A 20095-nucleotide genomic window follows, 5' to 3' on the forward strand; every position below is an offset into this window, starting at 1 on the left:
GCTTAATTTAGGCATTGGGCTACGTACACAGCAAGCTCAAGGTCAGCCTGCATACTTAGATAGACTGTGTCTCAAAATAATAAAACCAAGGGCCAGAGAGATGGCTAAGCAGGTAAGAACACAAGCTGTTCTTCCAGAGGACCCAGGTTCAATTCCCAGCTCACAACTGTCTGTAACTCCAGTTCCAGGGGATCGGGCACCCTTACACAGACATATACATGCAGGCAAAACACCAGTGCACATAAAAACCCGACAAGAAAGGAAAAGCCATATCCACAACTGAAGAGTTAACTATAGGCCATGAATCTAATACTTCTTAGCGCTCAGTCCCTCTTGTCCTCCAAGCACTGGTGCAACCTTCTCTGTCAAGAACAGTGCCAGGAAAAGTGGTTGTTCATTCTGCAATTGGTTTTCCCTACCACACTTTCTAGAAGGTAAAATGCCCTGTGCACCAGGCTTCTGTTGCTCCATTTCTGGCAAGGTTTAAGTGGTCTAAGTGCATTGCTTTAATGAGCTAAATCAATCCATTCCCCTGTTCCCCACCCCTTGGTTTTCTTGTTAATATCTGGTCACTGTGATGAGAAAAGTAACCTCTACAGGAAAGTAAGGGCTGGAGAGATGCCTCAGTGGTTAAGATTGTGAGCGGTTTTTTCTAGAGAACCCAGGCTTGGTTCTCAGTATCCACATTAGGTGACCCACCACTACCTGAAACTCCAGTTCCACGGGCATCAGACACTGCTGAGCGGCTCCACAGGCATCCGCACACACCTGCACATACCCACATAATGAAAATAATAGAAACAATTCTTAAAAAACCAGCTGGCACTGAGGGTAGGGTTTGTGATAAGGCTGTTGCTGACACAGAACTAATCATGTTTTGTGAACTTTGGAACAAACTTGCAGGAGAAATGTGGAACGGTTTAGAGTTTTGGGTTAAAATGAAGTTCTGAATGCTGTAAATGGACTCACTGGGCCAATTCCATAGGAGCTCAGAAAAGCAGAGATGCCTGAGGGTCCAAGGGGAAGAAGGGCCCCATCAGCTATGGAATGGGAATGCTTTCTTGTTTACTACAGGGATGAAGAGATATTGGGCTTTCGATTGCTGAAGCAGGAGTTTGGGGACTTCTGAAGTGGAACTGAATGCATTTTGCATTGAAATGCCATGAACTTAGAGACCAGTGATGGAGTGTGAGAAGTCCCCCATGGGCTCCTATGTTCACATATTTAGGCCCTAGCTGGTGGTGCTATTTTTCAGAGATTGCAGAATCTTTGGAAGGTGGAGTCTAGTGGGAGAAAGTAGAGGTCACCTTCAGCGATGATGGGTCTTGACGTTTCTATCTGGCCCTGCTTCCTGTCCTGTCTCTGCCATCTTGCCTGCCTCCTGCTTCTGCTGTTGCAGCTACAACCTGCTCCTTCCCACCACAACGGCCTGTATATTCAAACTGTCTGCTAGAGTCACTGCTTCCTCTTTTGTTTGTCAGGCATTTGATCTGAGATGAAAGAAGTAAATAAAATATTCACCATTTCCCAAGCTTGCCTCAAGCTTACAAAGGCCCTTGTTTCCACTTCCCTAGTCAGTCACCACATTCACGTGAGTCTTAGTCATTGTCACCGTACATGTACAGCATGAGAAGAATTCCACTGAGAGAAGACATGTCTACAAAGGTCATTTTAACCTCAGCAGTGCAGTGAAGGTGTCGTGCACTCATTTTTCTTGCCTGGGATGTGATGTGGCCAGCTGTCTGAAGTTCCTGTCCTGACTTCCCCACAGGGATGGACTCTATCCTGGGATTGTTAACTGACATAAATGTGTTCTCTCCCAAAATGCCTTTGTTCAGGGCATTTTATCGCAGTAAAGAACTGAAACTAGAACACACACACACATACACACAAACACACACATCCATACACACACACACACACACACACACACACACACACACAATCCCCTAAATCTCATACACCCAGAAAAAGAAATGCGGAAGTTAAAAATATTCACTAAATAAGTCTTCTGCCCAAATCTAATGCCTAAGGAAAACATAATGCAGATCACAATGTATACAAGATACACACACAAACACACATCTATGTGTGTGTTCTATATATACAGTCAGGGAAATGTCTGAAAAAATCTGTATAAAACACATTTTGGAACATTCTGAGATTAGGAGAAATAATGACTCCATTATAACAACACAGAGGGGTTTATACATGCTGAATCTGAAAAATTAGACAGAATTATGCCATCTCATCTAGTGAAAACAAGTAAATCCTATATGTGGACATAGGTCTATATAGAATCGTAATATAAAGGAATACACACTAGACCAATACAACTGTGGAAAAGTGTGAAGAATGGGGGAGGGGTACTTGTTTGAGAAGACCCGGTTTCTACAATAGCATCATGGCAAACAGGACAGTATTTAAATTATACATGTGATAGACAAGTACAGAGAATGCCTAAGTCCCGGGTACCCTGGAAAGATCCTAGGTGACCATTACTTTCCTTTTGGAGTTTTACTTTTTAAAAATTATCTATAATGTTTAGAAGGGCTGGGCCACAGACGGAGAAAATGCCCTATAGGCCTATCTACAACTCCATCTTATGGAGTATTTGTAAAATTGAGGTTCTCTCCTTTCAGATGGTCTGGCTTGTGTCAAGATGACATAAAACTAGCCAGGACACATAGAAAACATTTGGTCAGTAAAGTCAGATATTAGGCCTAGCACTAATAGTAAAACCTAACAATTATACACTTAGTTCTCCAGTTCACAGAACCCTCTTTTACTACTCTACTGCTGCTAAGAATCAAGAAGAAAGAGAACGCAATATTGCTGTCAGAGGGGCTGAGCCCTTAGCCCGGTGGTAGTCCTCCTGCCTAATGTGTGAGGCCCTGGGTTCAATCCCTAGTGAACATGTATACACACACACACACACACACACACACACACACACACACAGTGGGGGGCGCTTCATAATAATCGCTCTGGGTTGACACAGAAAAAGAGAGAAGAATAGAAATTTTATTACAACATTTCATGTTTAATCCAGACCCCAGCAAGGATCTTGTTGAGTCTGACAGGAAGGAAATGAGGACTGAGTACAGCTGCCCTTTGAAAGTAACAAGTGGTCAGGGGATTGCCACTGTTCAGACTGTAGGAGACATGAGCTGTAAACAGACAGAAAGCTAGAAGACCTCAATTACATGGAGCTCTCAATAAGAGAATATAAAGTTGCGATGTTACCTTTGCAAAAATACCTTTTCTTCTAATTATCCTTGTTAAAAATCCCCCTGGAGGTGGAAGGGGGCGGCTGGTAGCACAGCCTGGGGATCCAGAGCTGAGACACATCCTACACTCATCAGACCTACAGGCCCGGCTGAGAACAATGACCTCTGTTCCTGTGCTGTGCCCACAGCAGCTGACCTAACACCAAGGCAAACGGGCTCAAACAGAAAGGTTTTCAATAATTAAACCACAGAGAAGTTTATTTCAGCGTTTTATACATGTTAACCTCATTTTAAAACACAGAGGTAAACATCCCAAATTCAGAAACTGACTAAAGAGTTAAAAAAAAAAAATTACACACACACACACACACACCCATGGCAATGTGGTACACACCTGTAATCCCAGCACGTGGGAAGCAGAGGCAGAGGAATGGCTGCAAGTTTGGGCCTATTCTGGTCTACACACAGAATTCCAGCCTAGCTTCAGACTAGCCAAGGCTACACAGTGAGACCTTGTCTCAGAAACAAAGGTAAAAGAAGAGCCCCAAGCCGAAGCCTGCACGAACGCTGCTGATGTAGAGGTCCGACGGACAAGGAGTAAAGGCTGGCTAAATCACCCTTCTTCGTCACTGCTGCTCCATGCATCCACAAACGCTGGATTCAACTGGGATTTAGTCGTAGCCTAAAAAAAGAGAAGAATCTATTTCTGTATTTCATAATTTTAGTCTCATACTAGGCTAAAATATGCTATTTTAACAGCAATTAGATTATTTGGAAACCATATTATTGCCAATCTAAAAACAAAAGTAATGTAAAGAAAATGTAAATTCATTTACAACTGACAAAACTAACTCTTCCAAAATAACCTGCTTTCCTCAAAGGAATCAGATCACAAGCATGCGTAGATCTGCTACAATGCTGTTCACAGTATTTCTACGCATGCGCAGATCTACGCTATGCCACTGTTCACAGTATTTCTAGACAGCCATAGAGCTATGCCACGGCACTTCACAGTGCTCCAGCTCTGTGCAGAAGGTACAACACTGACGTGCAAGGGTTAAGACTGGATGCACGCGCACAGCACACTGGACCGTCCAGAATACATATGCTGGTAACTTTGTGCTGTCTGGATTAACTTTACCATCATACATAAAAAATACCAAAATCTGAGAACTATTTCATCCATCAGAATAATGTAAGCCCTCACCTCCCCCTCCCCGAGACAGTTCTTGCTCTGTAGTCTAGGCTGGCCCAAAACTCAACACAGTTCAGGGGCTACAGAGGGTTGTGAACCTTATGTGGGTGCCAGGAATCTAACCCACATCTTCTGGAAGAGTAGCCAGTGCATTTAACCACTGAGCCATCTCTCCAGCCCTACACACTACAGTTCTGCAGCTCAGCTGACTTTTGAGTTTGTGGGAAGCACCACCCTTTATCCTCCTGGGGGCTAAGATGATAAGCATGTGACACCAAGCCCAGCTGAATACTACAGTTTGTAATAAAAGGTTACTGTGGCTTACTACGCAGTTAAGTCTAAAGCATAGGTAAACTACAGGAAACCGGTAGCAAGGGCAATAACTAGCACTGAGGTTTCCCTGGGAGATTTTTCTAAAAACTATTTGGATTTTTCACTTAAAACTGTAAAAAAAAAAAAATTCACAATATTCTTCCACCTTATAGCCATCAGTGAAAAGATTTGGCAACTATAGAGATTTTAATTAAATGAATTATCATGTCAGTTCACTTGTTTCTTATCTCAAGGAAATGACTTCAAAGGCTTAAAAGAGGCTCTTTTTTTTTTCTTGAATTAAGAATCAGGTTTGTTTCTTATATTGCAGCTTTTGCATCTGGCTACTTGATATGATCTGGATTTCAATAGCTAACAAATTGCAAGATTACTGTTAAATTATTTTAGATATTCTCTCTTTTGCAATGTAGGGAAACATCTTCTGTGAAGGTAACCCTTAAGTCATGTTTAAGAATGTGGTCTACCTTACGATCAACATGGCAGAATCTTACAATTCAAATGGGAAAGCCAGTGCTCCCAGTAATTTTCCTCCACTAGCTAGACTAGCTAGAAAACAATATAGTGATGTAGGCATGCTGCAGTTGTTAAACAGGCCAGAGGCCATGGCTAAACTTACTGGCTACCATCACTACACACACAATAAAAATTTACACTTACACTTGCCTCCAAATGGCCAAATCAAAACTATGACCAAACTCCAGCTAACCACTCATTTCCAGCAGCAGTGATGGAAGCTGGAAATCTATTTATTCACTTACTCTTTGATCCAATGTTTGCTGAATCTCGTGATGCCCGAGATTAATAAGGGTAAGTTCCTTACAGTTCAAATCTGACTTCCACCAAAGGTGCTGTTTGAAGCTGGGTGTGGTACAGCATGTCGTAATTGTTCCACTCAGGAACTTGATGATTTAACAACTACTAAGCTAGACTGCTCACGATGGGTTTAAGCTCAGAAATAACACTTCTCTCCTGTCTTTAGACTTTTAACTCCACCTTAGATAGCTACCAAAAATATCCTTGAGGAATAAAAGCTACACAAAGCTCATCTCTTCTAATTCCACAATGGAAGCCCAATGTGCAATCTAAAAGTCACTTTGATTTCATTTGACAATTCAACAGAAAAAATTTATTTCGTTATGAATTACTTTGCTTTGGTAAGGATAGAAACAAAAACAAGATTTTGACATATTTGCACATATATTTACTACTTACAGTGGTAAACAGATATTTAGAATGTATTATAATATTACTGGTATATTTTATTGCTAAAACAATCATAAATAAAATTTCAACCCTGTGGTCAAGAGCTGCAGTAACAATGTTGCAGGCGGATTTAATACACACTACTATTCGAGATAGTAACAAACACTATTTGAGTTAGTAACAATGTTGCAGATGGAGTTAATGCATACTGCTTTTTGAGACAGTAACAATGTTGCAGGCGGATTTAATACACACTACTATTTGAGACAGTAACAATGTTGCAGGCGGATTTAATACACACTACTATTTGAGACAGTAACAATGTTGCAGGTGGATTTAATACACACTACTATTTGAGACAGTAAAAATGTTGCAGGTGGATTTAATACACACTACTATTTGAGACAGTAACAATGTTGCAGGTGGCTTGAATACACTACTATTTCAGAGTCCTCTACTTTGGTTTTCTCTACAACATCTCCTCCTAGTGGACATCCAGTCTATGCATGAACACCCCTCCTACCTTACCAGGTTTCTGGTTTACTGGCAGAGTTTTGTGCATAGAGATGCTTAAGTTGGGTTTAGAAGGGATCCAGTACAGAACCAAATAATGAGAAGGATTAAAACAGCACCACAAGGACATGTCTTGAGAAGTTTCAAGTGTCACTGGAAAGTCCCAGAGCTTTCCAAGTCAACAAATGATACATCTACACAAGTACAAAGTAGATACAGACATTTACTGTGCCAATGTCTAATGTTTTGTTTTGAGACTGAATCTTGCTTTGTAGTCCAAACTGTCTTAGTCCCTTTAATGCTAGGATTACAAGAATGAGTCACTACACTCAGCTGGAATTAGGATTATTGATAAGAAGTAAGATTAGAACTCTAGTGTACTGTCCCTATATATCCCTGGCAACTAAAGGTACCTAGGAGCTACAGATAGGCTTGAGGTGAGCATGCCAATTAGAAAATCTGAGTGAAAGCAAACAGACACATTCCTCAGATATAATACAACAGTCTGACAATTAAACAACAAATTTGAAGATCATAAAATATCCCTGTCATCTACGGTCTTTCAATTTGTATAGGTAGACTTAAAACACTCCTTAAAAATCTGAGAAACACTCCTCAGGCATTCTGCCTTGGTTCGAAAGGAAACCTAACAACAACTTTGGTTTAACAACCTGATACATGCACTAGCACTCAATTTAAAAATACTACTTTTTCATAAAAAAAAATACTTTTTGTAAATTTAAGGTAAGAGAGGCTACTACTACTTCAGGGCAGGGCTCTTGCCTCATCTGTTTAACACCTATACTTAAGGCTGTTTATTCACCCTGTCATATCATCCTGAGATAGGCACTGTGAGGTTGCTGATCTAAGTGTGAACTGACATTGTGAAAAGACAGATTTTTAAAATGTCATAAATAATAACTCCAAAGCCAACTCCAGCTCTTTCCTTTCCACAGCTGCCATGCCATCCAAACTGGGGAAGATCCAGAAACTCTGTGACTCCATGAGCTAGGGCCATAGCCGATAGGTGGCACCACAAGCACCCAGAAGGTCAAGGTAATGCTGGGGCATGTGTTACCACCACAGGATCAACTTAGACAAATGCCATCAGGTGACTCTGGTAAAGCTGGTATGTGGTCTTAACACTTAGAGAGGAACCAGGGCTCACCTGCCAAGCTTGGTAGACTGTGAATCTTGTCAGTGAACAGACATGGGTAAATATTTGCCCCCATCATCAGTGTGGTATGGAGTTCTGGGGAAGGAAGAGCTCCCTAAGCAGCCCTCATTGTGAAGCCCAAATTCTTCTGAATAGCCAAAGAGAAGATTAACTGTATTGGCCACAAGACAGTTGTCCTGGGGGCTTAAAGCCAGACAGGGAGCAAACAAACAACAACAAGAGATAACTCTACTTTTAGGAGTATATCCTAAAACTAATTAGAAATATGAACAGCTTTTGAAAATATATTTATATTGGTGTTGTTTAAAACAATCAGCAGAAACAAATACTTAAACTATGACATATAAATGACAGATTACTATATCATTAAACATATTTCTAATTCGTAGCTGGGCAATGATGGCATATGCCTGTAATCCCAACACTTGGGAGACAAAGGTTAGTGGCTCTCTGTGAGGTTGAGCCCAGCCTGGTCTACAGAGTAAGTTCCAGGACAGACAAGGCTAACTACATAGACAAACCCTGTCTCAACCCCTCCCGCTACAAAAAAGTTTCCAAATCTTACTCATACATGAATGGGGGCTATTGTATCATTTCAATGATAACTCTAAATTATGTGTCTATAAATTAACTATTGCTTTAAAAAAAAATTAATGACAGGGAAAAACAGTAAAGCAAATAAAAAATCTTTACTAATTAAAATTGAGAAATTATGTTCTTTTACTATTTTTCTGAATTTTAAATGGATGTGTGGCAAAAACTATCTGTACAACCAGAAAACAGCCAGAACTGCTTTAACAGTCTCCCCCATCAAATAAAGGACTAATCTTTATAATTAGCAATCACTGCACAGCAGGTAGAAATACCACTTACTTCATCATCGTCGTCAGGTATTGGTTCATATAAAGATGGTACCCAAGCAAGAATATTGCAATCCCTGCTACCACTGTACAGTTCCTGTAATACAGAAAGCAAAGACTGATTGTTGATCAATTTAAAGCTTGTATAATGAGGAAATGAGCTGTATCAATTTTTGAAATGATCAGACTAAGTAGGTTAATTAATTTAGACTAATTTCATTTATTTAATTTCTAGTCATTAAACAAAATACAATAATGCTCCTCAGTTTTTTAAAAATGTGATGTCTTTAAATTCTGTGCATGACACAGGCAAACTTTTTAGAAATACTACAAAGCTCTGGTTATATCCTGAGATTTCATTCTCCAAAAAGATCATACCAATTTGTACCTTCTATAAATGAGTTTCCACTCCACTGCCCTTGGAATCTTCCCAGGAATAACCAATATAATATGAAGCTTTATATTTTAAAATAGAGCCAAGCGTTAGAGCTTACAGTGAGAAAATCTTACAGACATCAATGTCTTACTAGTTTTGTCAATACTCATGAGCACATTTCTAAGTGTTAGAAAAAGTAAAATGTACAATATCTTTTCTCTGACAAAAACCTGAGGCATCTAGAATAATGACTTCAAAGAAGAAAACGAGATTCTACAAAAACAGGCCAAAAGTTCCATTTAGCTTACAGCTACCCGGCTGTTCTTCCAAAGCTTCAGGACCCCACTCTGTCTGCGGAGACATTCAGGACATGGAAGGAGTCATGGGCTGATGCACATGTGTGTCAGTGTCTTAATGAACATGCTATTTGCTCCCACTGAACAACGCTCACTCCTTCCCAACAAACTGAAAGCGTTCTGGTCATGCAGTAAATTACACAGTGTTTCCTGATGTGTTTAGTGACCCAATCTTTCTGAGTCTGAAGCAGATAAAGACATGGTATTTGGCTGTGAGTAGTGGCACATGACTTTAATCCCAGCACTTGGGAACTGGAGGCAGGAGGATCAGAAGTTTGAGATTACTCTCAGCTACATAGCAAGTTTGGGGACAGTCTGGTTTATATGAGACCTTGTTTCAAAAACAAAGTAGAATAAAACATAACAGGCAGAGCATTTCCCAGGTAACCGACCACCCAAGGTGTCTGGCAATCTGTCTCAGAATATTTTGTTTTTAGTTTGAAACTTGCTCTGTAGCCCAGCACAACTTTGAACTCTTGAAAATAATCCAGAATGTTGGGAGTGCAGGTGTCCATGTCACCGCACCCAGCGTATTTGGTCCTGTTATGTTTTGCCTATATGAATTTGTGTGGTCTGTGTGTGTCGGGTACCATGTACCTGGGGAGGCCAACAGGGCATCAGGTCCCCTGAAACCAGTTACAGATGGTTATGAGCTGCCGAGTTAGTGCTGGGAACTGAACCCAGGTCTGCTGTAAGAGCAGCAAATGTTTTAACTGCGGAGTCATCTCTCCAGACCCTTCTTGATACAGTTCCAACAGACTCCTAGGTTTTCCTGCGAAGAAGCTCCCGCCTAGAAGAATGTCATATACTTTGTAATCAGAATATCTTGTTTAAGATTTTGCTTGTGTCTCAGAAAGACTGTTTTCTTTGATCCAACAGAAATGAAAAATGTCTTTGAAAGAAAAAAGTAAAGACATTTAACAAAATTCACAGTACTGACAATCTTCACTGCAAACTTGACTGGCTCTGAAAACACACTGAAACACTTGTAGTTGTTCCTTTGGGGGTGTTTCCAGAAAGATTTGTTTGCTGAGAGAAGCACCACCATGAATGTGGGTGCTATCAGCCAGGAGGCTGGGGTCCTAGACTGAAGAAGAGCCAAGCCAAGTGTCAGCATTCACCTTGCTCGGCCTTCTGCCGGCTGAGGCAGAGACCACTTGCACTGTGTCCCTGCAGCCTGACCTCCTCGCCATTACAAACTGCGTCCTTTCTAATCATAAGCTCAAGCAAACTGTTCTCCGGGGAAGCTGCTTCCAGTTATGTATTTTGGTCACATGAACAGAAAAGTGACTAAGGTGAGTATTTAACAAATTTTGGGTTGCTGAGGTGGTTCAGTGAGCAAAGGCACCTGCTGCTTAGCCTGACGTCCCACAGGATGGAGGGAGAGGGTCGATTCCTGTAAGTTGTCCTCTGATCTCCACATGCATGCCCTCATATGTGCCATTCCACACACAAATAAATAAATGGGAGAAATGATGTGAGCTGCATTGATTCAAAGGGATTCTTTACTAGTCATTTCAGTATCTAGTCCTGCAAAGGCATACTTCCATCAGCCTCTGGCAGAAAATAAAGAAATGAAATAACATAGCTAAACCATGGTATACTATAGTTTGGAACATATATATATTTTACCTAAAGGATTATTCATGAGAAAATACTTGATTACATTTCAAATGGTTAAATGGAGCTCATATTCAAATGAAAAGACAACATATCCCAACCAATCGCACAGTATTATATTGATTCATATACACTTCCTATGCCATATGAGAATTAGGCTCTATTAATCTCTCTTAAAGAAATACCATCTCAATGGTGGATTGTTGGCATCATACTTCAGAATGATTAAAAGCATATAACACTTGAAAATAGAACTGCAACTTCCTGTTTTATACACTCTACTAGTCTGGCAAGCCAGCCGTCTAATGGTTGTTAATTCCCCTAAGTATCATTCTTACCTGGAAATGAGGCTGGAACACACAGCAGTCGACACTCTTATAATGTCCCCTAAGCACAGTCAGCTGCTCTCCTGAGTGAACGGCATAGACAGCAATGGTGCTGCCATATGGAACAAAAACAAACTCTGAGCTGCAGCCCCAGGAGACAGTGAACTTTAGTCCTTTCCTGCTGTCAATACAGACCTTCCCATAGTTCACCTGCAGAATTCAAACCATAATGTCACTCATTTTTTAAGTTGCGTTAAAAAAGCAACAAAGACTGAAAAAAACACTCCCTTCCCTTGTTACAATTTAAAGAAACTAATATCTTAATAAAAACAAGGGCCAATAATACAAATGTACATTTTATATTTGAAGAAATAGAAATAAACCCACAAGGGACAGATTACCATCTGTCAACTAAGTCAAACTTGAATTATTTCTGACTGTCAAACTTTCAAAAACTTTCCCCTCTCTTTTTGGTATCTGAAGACAAAACTCAGGGGCCTCATGGATGCTGGGTGAGACCTCTAACCTTACTACATTCCCAGCTTCTGGTTGAGCTATTTTTTTTTTAAAGATTTATTTATTTATTATGTATACAACATTCTGCCCGCACACCAGAGGAGGGTGCCAGATCTCAGTACAGATGGTTGTGAGCCACCATGTGGTTGCTGGGAATTGAACTCAGGACCTCTGGAAGAGCAGCCAGTGCTCTTATCCTCTGAGCCATCTCTCGAGCCCCCCTGGTTGAGCTATTTTAAGAAACCTTCATATTGGTAAAAAAGTAAGGAGAACATGTAATTGGCGTCATAATGTGGCTATTCTTTCAAACGGGACAAATGGGACTAAACTTTTCCTAAGAATGAGTTGTAATAAACCAACACAATGCATGCCTGATCATTACAACCATCTTAAGTGTGCAGATGAGCAGTATTAATGCTGCTGTACACTCTCCACTTTTATTAAAACTAGCTGAACAATAAAGATATTCTTACTTCTTGATCTAGTAATTGCTCGTGGGAATTTATCTTAAGGAAACAATTAAGCAGCAGAGAGTACCATGCCCAGAGGGCTCAATACAGCACAAGGGCAAAACAAGTGGAACTGGAGCCGAGCTTGTGCCTCTAGCCACTCTGTGGCAGCTGAGGTGAAGTAAATCAAACACTGAGCTTGGGTTCTGAAATCTATGTTAGAGGGGCCACTCAGATTTAATCTCCAAATTCCATTCCTCTAATATGCTAAACGGAAACAAAACCACTTACCATAGTGTCACTGAAAAAACACAAATGACATCATACACATGAGTGCACCTGGGAAATGAAGGTAGCCAGCCAGTGACGTTCAGACTTAATTGATTCAGACTAATTAATTAGGAGGAGCTATCTTCATTTCTACCTGGTGAGCCAGTATGTACCATCTGACTATGGGAGGGATGGTTCTGGAAGTTAGAACGGACCATAAACGGGGAGGGGCAGGAACATAGGGCTGATATGGAGATATCCTAAAGGATAGGATATTTAGATATCCTAAAGGAGTTTGAACACAGGTACCATGCATGGGTGGACAATGCTTCTCACAGAAGACACAGTTAAGTGAAAATCTCAGTGCCAGACGTGGGATACTTTCCTACAAGTTACTGGTCAGTGAGACCCAGAGGCCCTTCAAGTAACAAAGGATACAGCCATTGCTCTTGGTTGCTCATCAGCATGGCATGACCCTATTGCTGAAGATGCCATTCACTGTGGATGTAGTATATAGAGAAACCAAGTTATAACTGACCCCAAAACCACCCATGCTAGTGAGCTTTCAAGTGTTGGAAGGTGTGGTGCAGGCTTATGAGGGAGAAGGGTTATTAATGGTATTACCCAGTGATGAACCCTGAGTGTAACACCAACATGCCATGGGGCGAAATAGTGGCACGAAAGATCTTTGGGGAATCAACCATTTTCTGAGTAGGTTTGAGACCACGGTTACTGCAAACCCAGTCAAAAGCTATGGCTGTGGAACTCACAACTCCTAGAGGGGACCTACTACTAATGCTAAGGGGACATGGTATCACAGCCTTCTAAATATTTATGTTTATACCCATAGACCAGTGCTGCCTCAGGAGGAGCTTCTTTTTGCAGTGGGTAGCAGCTAGCGCAAAAACCTCTAACTGATGGAAGTGCTGAGAATAAGTGACTGTTGTGTGCTTAGTCACGCAAATGGGACACCTGTATCAACCCCTGTAAAACCCAGGAAACATCATGGAAAAGAGGGCAGAAAGAAGGGAATACTTGGAAAGGCTAAGTAACTTCTTTTCCTTTTTTAATTTTTTTGGTTTTTCCAGATAGGGTTTCTCTGTGTATATTTGACTGTCCTGGAACTCACTTTGTAGACCAGGTTGGCCTCAAACTCAGAGAATTCGCCTGCCTCTGTCTCCCGAGTGCTGGGATTAAAAGTGTGGGCCACCACGCCTGGCAAAGGTAAGTAATTTATCAATGTATCTTGGCTAGTACACATCAGACTCAAAGGCTGCATCTAAACTATGTTAACAAAACCACTGAAACATTTTGTTATATGACATTTTTCTTTCATTGTGTGAAGTGATAGTCATAGTACACTTCAAGACAATAAGCCCAGGGTACTCTGGGAGCTTTTAAGATAGAGTAGAAGATTCAAAGACAGGCTGAGATGAACCTTGAAAGCTAAGCTGTAGCAGCAGGAGGGGTACTCTAAAGGGAAGGCCGCAGTCAGTCCAGCAGAATAGAAGGGCAAGCGGGGATGGTAGATCTTTATCTCTAAGGAGATCAGTGCACTAAAGGTGGGGAAATGGGAAGTGGCAGAACGCAGAGCCAGAGGGCAAGAATGCACGGCTTATACAACTGGTGAAGGCAGTCAGTTTGAACAGCGCGGAAACGTGGAGGAGCTAGGAACAGTTAGGGCATTAGTGTAGTTAAACAGACACACTGGGGCCAGCACTGACACACGGAGAAACTAACAGCACTGTGGCTGGCTTAGCAGTGGTGTCAACAGTCTCAGTTCCTTCCCTGCGCCACCACACAACACGAAGGATGCGCCAGTAACTGGGACACATCAATTCCCACTCTCTATTCTTCTCTTCTTTTGTTGTGCCAAACCTGTCTCCTTGTGAACTGGCCCAGCTGGAATTTGCTCTGTACTTTAAGACATTGTCCCCAGACTTCAAACTATGGGGAGATTACATCAAGGATCATTAAGGATCCATTAAAGATTGTGTGAGGGGAAAACTTTTAAAATTCTATTTCTATTTATTGTTATCTAAAAAATAAGAAATTAAGCCTAAGTTTAATATGTAGACTCAATATTTGTATATAGTTTATCGTTAAACATATTGGAGATGTGTATTTGCACATATTTACACAAGTAAGGCAAAAACAGAGAATTGCTACTACACTCTGCCCGCTATTTGGTAGCTCAGCACTACATTGTTAAACTTGTAATTAGTTTTTAGACAGACAATATTCATGATTTACAAAATGATGACACCCAAGCTGAAAAGAGTATTAAGTAAATAGGGGTGGAATTTGTTTTTTGATCTGTAAGATGTTTACAAATTTGAGGACAAAGTATCTCCTTGGAGTTTATTTTTTGGAATCAGTGTCTCAAGTCCTTTCAAGTCCCCTTTCTAGGAGAGATTCTAAGTTAGCTATGTTTAATTCTTTATGAATAACTTACTTTGATGAAGTACTATTTTTTTTTTTTTTTTTTGTAGACAGGGTTTCTCTGTAGTTTGGGGCCTGTCCTCAAACTCACAAAGATCCGCCTGCCTCTGCCTCCCGAGTGCTGGGATTAAAGGCGTGCCACCACGTTTAAGGAGACAGAAATGGACTAAACGGTATCAGCCATGGCCGTATGCACAGTGCCATTGGCAGTCGTCACATCGGACTCCGACACACGCCGCAGAACACTGTCCAGTCTGGTCCTGTCACTTCTCTATTGAAGGCCTTTACTTGTTCTCCATCTAGCCTAAGCCTCTCGACATACTGGACGGTGGGGGGAGCAGTTAGCGGCAGAGGGCTGCCTGGCAGGAACAAGCCTCGGAGTCTGTGCCCACTGTGTCGCACACAGAGACAATTGTATCAGTGTTAGCACTAGAAATACTAGTATTAACAACAGTAGTCAAAGTGACCCTCAGTACTTAAAAGAGATTTATTAGCTAGAAAAGATGGGGAAAGGAAAGGATATGACTAATGTTAAATGTAAAATTTGACTGTTGGTACCTTTATCTGTAGTGGTTCTCAATCTTTTAATTAAAAGCATCAAGTTCACCCCTGTTATAGCAGTTCCACAGTAAGACAAGGAATGAGCCGGGGTGCCAGGTAGGGTGGCGAGCCTGAGAATTAGCCGTTCATACCTAAAGTATTTTTTCAAAATATATTAACAGCTGTGACTCAAGACAAGAAATGAAGTCACCTCTATAGAAAATGTAATATAATGTGTATAAATGTACATCACAGACCATTTACTAAACAGGTCCTTTAAAGCCTCTCACCAGTGTGTTCTCCCCACTGGAGCTATTCCAGAGCCTCATTCGGTTGTCTGTGCCAACACTGAGCAGGTGAAGTCCATCACTTGTAAAACATAAGCCATTAACTTTCCCATTGTGAGCAGTGTTTGCTGCAATGAAAACACATTCAATTTATCTTTTTCTGCGTTAATTATATTTAAAACACATTAAAGAATAACTAATGAATTACCTAAAATATAAGTTGATTATGCATAAAATTAACCAATCTTTAGGTTATGTAAGCAAGATAAGCTACATTAAAAAAACCTTCTAGAGGAAAAGAATAGGCAAAATATTTGCCAAGTATAATTTTTTTTCAGTAAGCAAACTATACTAATTCAATTAAAAATAACTTACTTTAAATGCTTTTCAACGCTTTCATATATTTCCCTCTAAATTAGAAATCATTTGACAAAGTATTAAAAATCCAAAATGGCAGGGCATGCCTATAATCCCAGCACTTGGGAGGCAGAGGAAGGAAGGAGGGCCATTTGTTTTAGGCCAGCCTGGGTTCAGTCTCCAGCACTATCAAGAGAGAAAAGAAATAAAGAAAGGAAAATATTAATGTTTTCTATCAAGAGAAAGTTTAACAGAGAAAAACTATTCTAATCTTGGGGAAAAAAAAAACCAACTGAGTTTCTAGTCTAGAATGGGTGGACACTGCTTTTAAATCCTGTATAAAAACACAACTGAGCCGAGTGTCACAGGGATGGCACCTGACTTACACGCGCACAACCTGTAGTCTCTGTGGTGACACAGAAGCACAGAACACGGCTCTTGCATCACTCTACTGCAGCTTTCTGTGTAAAACTGAGTTGACATAGTTGGCCTTAGAGCAAACATATTTGCAAACCAAGGTACACATGAGAAGCTTGTATGTTTGAAAGTTTGGAGGCAAAAGCAGTCTACATAATTATTTGGATCTTGGGAGAAAGAAAACCACAATTATGTTTGATTTTGAATACCATTTACAAAAATTAATTTTTAATTTGTCAATATATACTTATTTGATTTCAATCTAGAAAGCCACCATAAAACCATTACTGTATTATTGACTGTGGTCTTTGTTACCTGATTCAACAGCTTGTGACTTCTTCCCATTATGCTGATCTAGAGTGAGCAAACATCCTGATGCTCTTCTCACATCCCATAATTTCACTCTACTGTCAGCACTGAGGAGAAAAAAATAGCTCTTATATTGACATGTGTGACTAGGGTAATGACTCTACTCTTTACTTTGCTAGACTGAACATGGAGGTTTCACTCTATGTCACAAATATATTCCTATAATTGTACTGTATTCTTATTTTCAACAAATATTCAACATTCAAAACTCAACATTCCCATAAAATAGTGAAAACACAGTAAAGAAAGATAATTTTTCTTTACAGATCACAAGGATAGAATTCTGCTTTTCTCCTATCACACTAATTATGACGTATTTTCTGTATTTCTCAAATGTTATCTCATTTACTTTTCTCATTGTTCTGACAAAACAACTAGCAAGAGGAACTGAAGGAAGAAAGGATTTGTTCTGTTTCCTAATGTAAAAGTACCATCTGTCATGGAGAATTCATGGCAGACAACCAAGCAGTTAAATAATCTCATTGTTTAAGCATTTATTATCTTGCCTTTTATAGTAAAAATTTCAAAATAAGATATATAATAAGGACAATCTCTTTCCAGTTGTTTTTTGTGCTCCAATAAGTTTTGCTAGAAAACTGTATTTACTATCTTCTAGAAACTGAGCACTTCAACAGAATGTGAAACAACAAAGGCAAAGACAAATTAAGTATCAATTTCACCTCTAAGAAATAAATGAGCTCCCAACTAGATCCAGTCACCTATCATGTCTGCCTAAAGACCTTAACAATATTCTTTAAAAACTTGATTTTAATTATTTACGTGCATGCGTGTGTATGTGTGTGTGTGTGCATACATGTGTCCATGAACACAAGCCAAAGGTTAAAGGACAACTTGCATGAGCTGGTTTTCCTCCCACCACACAGGCTCTGGGGACTGAACTCAGGCTGGCAGCCTTGGCAGCCTTGGCAGCAAGTGTCTTCACTACTAAGCCATCTTGCCAGGCCTAGATGTCTTTTGATAGCTACAGTCTAGGCATCATTGTACCTCAGAAATCACACACTTTTACCTCCTCAGGTCACATTACTGATCCCTCCTACAGTTTGTGTGTGTGTATGGTTTTCTTTGTTTTAGCAGAGTTTCCACACCTTTCATATGTTGAGGCACTTCCCTTTAGTCACCAAAAAACCACTGTTTGTGTCATGTGATGTTTAGATTTCCGTACATCTAGACTAGAGTGGTACAGCTCTAGTCCATTTTTGAACTGAGCACAGCTGTCCAGCGCTTATGTACTTGTAGCCAGCCCCTCCCCCACAGCCTATCATTCAGTATCTTTATGATCTCAGCCCTTCAGTGGACAACCCCCACCCTCACACCAGCAAGCAGTCCTGCTCTCTTCCTGTACTAGTTACTGAAGGTCCACTCTTCACTATTTCTCCCTCATTCCTCACCCTCACACTGCCGGACCTCTTTCTGTACTAGTCACTCAAGGTCTACTGCCACTAAGGCACTCCAGAATGTTCTGTAGGCACTGGTCTTTCTGACGTCATGATCAACCTGTGCCTTTAGTACACTATTTGGACTGGGTAGTGCTATGGGAGCTCCTTCCGCTCCTTCACCCAATAGCCTTTAAGATACAAGCCCACTTGGGTGTGGTCTCTTATACTATAAATGCAGCTGTAGAGCATGTGCTCACTCTCTTGATTCCTTGCTTCCAGCTCTGGCTTCCAGCTGCTAGACTCTGTTCCTGTTCCCTGTTTGTGCAGAGGGCTGTTATCTAGGACAGTGATCTGTAAGTCTCCCCTAAATAAATAACCCTTTATTATTCATAATTCTGAACTAGTGTGGATTATTTTGTGACTTCCGCCATCAGGATAGTAACCATTAAATACTAACAAATTAAATCAATGGATTCATGCATACTTTGTATCAGGACAAAAGTTATGGCTAAAAAAACTAAAAAATGTCATCTTACGCGAGTAGTGTTTTACTTCCATGTAGAAAATAACAAGTTTTACTAGCAGTGCTAGATGATTTATGCAGAGGTTCTCCTGATTTCTCTCTGTTCTAAAAAGTGAAAGCCTTCAAGATGGATGACCATGGTGGGCACAGGGCAGATGGCCATTAGGTAAACCCTGCAGCACCCGTATGAGGACGTGAGTGCGGGTCCCTGAAAAGCTAAGTGCAGCTGTGTGCTGCAGAAGATAAACACAGTGGAAGGCAACTGAGGGAGACACCGAGTGTCAACCCCTGGCTTACACACAAGCATGTGCACCTGTACATGCACATACACACAAAAGGAAATCTTTGCTGACGTAAACTCAAACTTGTTACTCAATATTTCATTTTCAGGTATTAACAATTATATACAATAAAATATGTATCTTATGAAAACTACAATCTTTCAAAATGCTTCTAATTATTAATATTAATAGTAAAACCAAATATATTGCAATTTACCTGGCTGTTGCCAAGATATAGTCGTAGCGTGGTGACCAGGAAACTGCCAATATTTCTTGTCTGTGACCTGCAAATCCAAGAGTGTAAAAATTATACACTTATATTTTAAAAACATACAAAATATAAGGTGCTAATAATTTTGCCTAACTCAGAAAATAGCAAGCATAAATAGCAGTGAAGATATATGATGACTTCTTAAACTTGCAGGATCTATGTTTAAATACTAATGTGAGATTGCTGAGAAGTATTTTTAATTTCATTTTCTTTTTTTAAATTTTTTATTTAAAAGTTTGGTTTTTTTTTTCCCATTTTACATACCAACCACAATTCCCCTGTCCCTCCTCTCCTCCTGTTTCCCCCACCTTCTTCCCATCCAGTTCCCCCATCCACTCCTCAGAAAGGGTAAGGCCTCCCATGGGGAGTCAACAAATTTTGGCATATCAAGTTGAGACAGGACTAAGCTCCTACTTCCCCCCTGTATCAAGACTGAGCAATGTATCCCTCCATAGGGAATTGGCTCCAAAAAGCCAGTTCATGTACTAGAGATAAATCCTGGTCCCATTGCCAGAGGGCACACAGATTGCCCGAGCCACAGAACTGTCACCCACATTCAGAGGGTCTAGTTCAGTCCTATGCAGGTTCCCCAGCTATCAGTTCAGAGTCACTGAGCTTGGGTCCGCTGTCTCTGTGGGTTTCCCCATCATGATCTTGACCCCTTTGCTCATATAATCCCTCCTCCCTCTCTTCGACTGGACTCTGGGAACTTGGCCCAGTGCTTAGCTGTGGATCTCTGCATCTGCTACCATCAGGTACTGGATGAAGGTTCTGTGATGACTATTGG

The 20095-nt window shown here is 40.6% G+C and overlaps 1 protein-coding gene across 2 annotated transcripts in view; it reads right to left on the reverse strand.

The window, feature by feature from the left end:
- Nucleotides 1–3467: 3467 nt before the first annotated feature.
- Ercc8 (ERCC excision repair 8, CSA ubiquitin ligase complex subunit) overlaps nucleotides 3468–20095 on the reverse strand; it is a 35018-nt gene continuing 18390 nt past the window's right edge. For both annotated transcript variants that reach the window (XM_041663427.1, XM_041663428.1), the window contains 6 exons: nucleotides 19255–19321; nucleotides 16783–16883; nucleotides 15697–15821; nucleotides 11202–11399; nucleotides 8525–8608; nucleotides 3468–3912 (listed from right to left, as the gene is read on the reverse strand). In XM_041663427.1, coding sequence (XP_041519361.1) covers nucleotides 3844–3912; nucleotides 8525–8608; nucleotides 11202–11399; nucleotides 15697–15821; nucleotides 16783–16883; nucleotides 19255–19321 — 644 coding nt within the window. In that variant the 3' untranslated portion in view covers nucleotides 3468–3843. The remainder of the gene's footprint in view (nucleotides 3913–8524; nucleotides 8609–11201; nucleotides 11400–15696; nucleotides 15822–16782; nucleotides 16884–19254; nucleotides 19322–20095) is intronic.

Source organism: Microtus oregoni, unplaced genomic scaffold, assembly GCF_018167655.1.
Source record: "Microtus oregoni isolate MIOR12 unplaced genomic scaffold, Mior012 000014F_ref0000157, whole genome shotgun sequence".
Taxonomy (NCBI): Eukaryota; Metazoa; Chordata; class Mammalia; order Rodentia; family Cricetidae; genus Microtus; species Microtus oregoni.